A 5,416-nucleotide genomic window follows, 5' to 3' on the forward strand; every position below is an offset into this window, starting at 1 on the left:
AGAGAGAGAGAGAGAGACGAGAATCGTGAGACAGCTCGTTTCCATCGCGTGCCGTAAGAGTACTTTGATGCATCCATCCATCTATCCATCTATCCATTCGCGAATTTGCAACAAGACAAAGTCGCACGTGCATTAAACACGCGCGCGAGCTCCGTCTCTTCTCGCGTGAGAGCGAACATCGCGTTCACGTTCGGTCAATTGAGACCAGGCCACGCGTGATCGAGAAATCATTCGACTACGCAATATTATGTAATGAGATCTCCCGCCAGGCAGAACGACCGATCCAGTTACACGAGATTTTGTTCCAGCAGGAAATGATTCTGACATAAACATTTCCCCGATAAAGTATAGATCTTTAAATTAAGATACGTCAAGTACGCGTTCGACTGTGGAAACTGTTGACTCTTTCTCGAATACTATACTGTATCTTGTGCGTCGTAAGGAAAATGCAAATCACGAAATAGGAAGACGGATTAGTCATGGTAGGAATATTCGTCATGTCCAGCCGCGGAAAGTGAAAAGACACAGCGTAATGTTAGAGAGTCGCTTTGAACAACCAATTTGCATTGCAGAAGTTCGTTTTACTTGATTGCAACGGTTATGCAGGCAAAACGTTAGTATCGTTAGCTTAACCTGAATTTGAGCATCGCCGGACGCGTGCAGTCCGTCTTGCATAATGCACGAACATTCATATACGTATGTGCACGACTTGTCAATATTTTCAACCAAAACAGTCGTTAAAACGTGCCGAAGAAATGGTGCGTAAATCTGTATTTGCTCTAGTAAAATGGTCATTCAGTACGCCAAGCAGCAGGAGGGGCTTCTTTCTCGGAGATGATTCCGATGTAAAGAACAGATGTATATGCAGCACTCATATACGTAACAACGCAATAAAAAGAAATCATGGAACGCCAGTCATATAATTTCACTTTTAGTCGATCTTCGTTCTCGTTTTGCTGGCAACTTCTCCGATTATAGTCCGTGTAACGCGCCTGCAATGTAACGAGAAAAACAAAGAGCAAGACTTTCGATTGGATGAATGATAATAATTTCTTAAGTGATTTTAATCTGGAAATAATCACTTAAGTTTTAAACAACTTGGAGTGTTTTTATATCTTAATTAAAATCATTGTTATTACATTGTACATTATTCGTTTTCCGACTTATTAATTCGTGAGAACATTATAGATTTAATTATAATTTTCCGAAAAAATTAAGTAAAAATCAAACAAATATTAAATGGAATATGAATACGTTAAATAGGTTATTTGAGTATTTCTAAAATAATTTTTTAAACAATTAAGATTTTAATTAATGAAACTAATGTTTTTTTATTGTGGGTTGTTTCTTTGGAATTTGTAATAATTAGTAAAAAAAAAAGAAAAAAATGTTAAACAATATCTACAACAATATTTTACAATTCACATTTTTTCATCGCGAGATGAAAATACTTTAAATGACTATTATAAAGTTAAATACTATTCCGTGCAAGAATTGAAAAGAAAAATTTGATCACGTATTGTTTGATACATCGCTATTGCTTTGTTATGTATATATGTCTATAAGTAAAAGTACAGGCTATGATTTACACGTGCATTGAGGTGCGAGATCATAGCCGCAATAATTGAAAGATAGATCACTTCATCTTTAAGGGAATCGGTATTCTGTTTATACACTTTGTGCTGTGAGCTACCAATTATCTTATCGTATTTCACCCGAGAAGATTGATGCTATTAAATTTTTCCGGTAATTCTTAATCGTAAAAGCAATCAGTAATTTCTCAAGCGTGCGCGATCGTGGTTCATCAGTAAAAAAAATCGCGTTAATACGTCATACGACTGAATGAAGTAATATCAGTGCATTGTGCTCGATGTCGAGATAATGAGATACGTGTTACTATTTAGCGTTTTCCATTCCCCGTGCCTTTATCCATCGACGTAGCCACAAGTGTTTAAACCAATCGTACATTGCACGTGTAAGAAATTGTTATCTGAGATCTAAGGTAATTCTGCGCAAACCCCCTTAGTGCACGACTAAATCGAGCGGAACGATGATAAAGTGATTGGATAAAAAAAAGTGGTATTGACGAATTTGCCAAAAAATATCCGCAAAACTACAAAGGAACAAAAGTTAGCGAAAGGAAAGGTAAATCGACCTTTCGATCGTTGGTTATTTACTTACCTTTATTCACCGCATGACTCTCTTTCCTGCTTCTGTCGATCTCGATTACGGGATTTTAGAATGGTTCGTTTCCTTCCTTTCGCTTCTCCTCGTCGGTGACGATCGCGCGATCTCCATAGCACGCTCACTTTGGATAATTGAAAAAAATATCTCGGCTGCTATTTCCATAGATGGTTTCGTTATTCTCTTTTAGACAACAATTTTAATCAACTAAAGACTTTAATCTTAAATAAAAGTCTGGACATGAGACAATTTTTATTAATCTCCATATTTTAGCAACACCTAAGGAAAAGATGAGAAAAAAGAAAAGAAAAAAAATTTTTTAAAAAGGGGGGAAATAATAAATACATCCTTCTTTCTCGCGTGATTTTGCCAAAATTTAAAACTTTGCATACAAAACACAACTCGTAATCAGATTCTCATTAGATAGTCTCTAATGTAGAGTGTCTGTCGCTCGCCATTCTTAATGATTTAAGAAAGATGACACAATTTTGTAATTTACTATCTTATTTTGTTACATAGACGGAGACTTTTGCAAGAGGAGCATAGAGACCGCGGGTTTGCAGGTTTACGGTAGCGGCTTCTACAATAGCGGCACATCCATCTCCGCATCTTGGATCGTTACGGGAATCGTGATGATTCTTTGGTTTGTATCAACACTTTATTGAACAACGACTCAACGAATAGTTGATTCATCATCGAGCACTGATGATAATAAATTAAAGGAAGCACCGTTAATTTGCCAAAATATATCAAATCATATTCCTGTAAAATCACTGGATAAATTTGAATGAATACAATAATAGTTAAATTACTAATTCGAATGTATCATCCAGGTTAATTGACGGTAAAATAACGATTACTGCCAAATAATACAAATATACTAAAGTACACTCTTGTCAAGCGTCAAGCTGCATGCTTTACGCGATGTAAAAAGGTCGCTGTCAATTTATAAACTTGTTATTACGTAGATCTGTATAATTGTAAAACTATTAATATTATATGTTTATGCTATATATTATATGATATATCATGCTATAATGTTATATACGTAATATTACGATTAAGAATATAAAGCGTGTCTGAAAACGTCGTATGTGTTGTGCGTAGGTGTAAATGCATAAATTATTTCATATACTTGACTCTCGTTCACATCCTGTAATTATCAACTTCATTGTTGATTGATCAAATAAAATTATATCTATTGTTGTAAAAAGAAAATTCCGGAATTTTCTGCACCAAGGGGCTTGTTATGTCATTCTTACAAACAGTTTTATTTTCTAAACATTTTAATTTTTATTTTCTGGCTCTATACGCTCCAATTTTTTTAACAGGATTGCAAAATCGAGGCATAGCACCGTCTAGTATTTTACAAAGTTACTTTTTAATCGTTCAAGTAAATCAAATTATTCTTTTCGATTCGCAATTATCACATAAAAAGAGTTCATTAAATAACACGTACTTTTGCGTTGATGTATGGAGAAGAAGAAGCATATTTTATGTTTGAGAAAAAAAGAGGATTCCCTTCGATTGGAATATGCACAAAAGCTGTTCGACGACAAAAGTCCACATCAAACTGCTCCCTTATCTTGCGTAATCGAAAGTCGGCGAAATCGTACCAGGTGAAATCGTACTTTTGTTGTCAAATTACGGTAAACTTCAGACTACCTCTTATCCCTCGCCATTTATTGCACCTTTAATCACCGCCATTAGATCGGATATTTTTCTTAACTACCATTTCTCGCATATCATGCATTTCTTTTGCTTCAGTATTAACCTGAATGCGAATAATAATTTCCGAAACAATTTTAATATAAATGGCGTATGTAGATTTAATTACACGTCAATTCGTTATTTAACGTTATTTAACTGCATTCTTTTAAATTACAACTCATGACATGCCTAAAATTAAAGATTTTATAATTAGATATATAAATTATTAATTAGTTATAAAAATCTTAAAAATAAAATTTATGTATAGAATTTTAGCCATTATGGTTAACCATTATAATGAAATATACATATACAGACATTTGTAATATAATAAAATAAATATTTTTACAAAAATAGTATTTATTTGTTCGAGAATTAAAAACACAAAATTAAAGGCATAAATATTAATCCCAGAAAGAAAATCACATAACAATGGAAATTCTTATTAAATCCCTTTTGTTTTACGGCCGCTCTCTCGTCCGATTTTTGCAGTGCGCGCCGACGCGTAGGACGTCAGCTTTCACGTGAAAGAGATGCCATTATTGTTTGCAAAGGCATGCCACTGAAACGTACCGCACGTAATTGCACAAAGGTGGTCTCTGTCCAGAAAACTGGTCCGCCCGTCTTGCGTAACGAGAAGATCGCGGAAATCGACCTCGTCGGGCAAAAAGAAACGCTTGCATCATCATCGAACGCGCAACATGCGTGCATTTCATCGTGCGCGCGACCGGAAATATTTTGATCTTATCATTTCACACGGCATACCATCTTATGCATAATACTCTCCGACGACGAAAGTGGAATATTTGATTTCAACCGGTCGTACGAGTCTCATATCTTCTGACGTGGCGCAGATTGATTTCCCGCATTTTCGAGATCCGAATCAACTTGTCGAATTAATGACGTGGCGCGCAATTATTCCTTTCTTACATAATCGTTAAAAAATAATTTACGCCGCGAGCCAGTCCATTTCTTGTCGCGAGGAGAAGATTCTATTAACCGAAGCGACGCGGATATGCGATTTTAATTCACTTCGGAATAGCTTCAACATGGAAATTAACAGAGAGCCAAAAAAAGACTAAAAGAATCCATAGTACCTGACCATTCCTAATTGATTTATTCTATTACAGAATCGCAGATTACTCGGACAATTAAATGTTATTCTCAATTTCTATCTTGAAGTCATTTTGAAATTCTTACTTAATGTGTGAGCAAGATTACTTCACACGATATATCAGACGATACCTTGTTATGTTTGAAACAATAATTCGTATTTCATTCCATGCATATCCACCGGTATTAATCTGAAAATAAGAAATCAAGTTGATTGTCAGGAATACATAATCCTCTCATTACTCTCCAAGCATAGGCGCCACTTTATTAAGAAATATATGGACTTTTAATTTCATTCACGAATTATTGCTTTCTTTTATTTAAAAAACTTAATCGAATATTAAATAAAGTGTAACTATAATACTTTTGAAAAGATATTAATTTTAATAATAGTGACAAATAGTCAATA

The 5,416-nt window shown here is 34.7% G+C and overlaps 1 protein-coding gene across 1 annotated transcript in view; it reads left to right on the forward strand.

The window, feature by feature from the left end:
• LOC105626741 (angiotensin-converting enzyme) overlaps positions 1 to 2,849 on the forward strand; it is a 61,098-nt gene extending 58,249 nt beyond the window's left edge. The window contains exon 13 of the mRNA XM_012208034.1: positions 2,704 to 2,849. Coding sequence (XP_012063424.1) covers positions 2,704 to 2,849 — 146 coding nt within the window. The remainder of the gene's footprint in view (positions 1 to 2,703) is intronic.
• The last annotated feature ends 2,567 nt before the right edge of the window (positions 2,850 to 5,416 follow it).

The sequence above is a fragment of the Atta cephalotes genome (genome assembly GCF_000143395.1).
Source record: "Atta cephalotes unplaced genomic scaffold scaffold00006, whole genome shotgun sequence".
NCBI classification, from domain to species: Eukaryota; Metazoa; Arthropoda; class Insecta; order Hymenoptera; family Formicidae; genus Atta; species Atta cephalotes.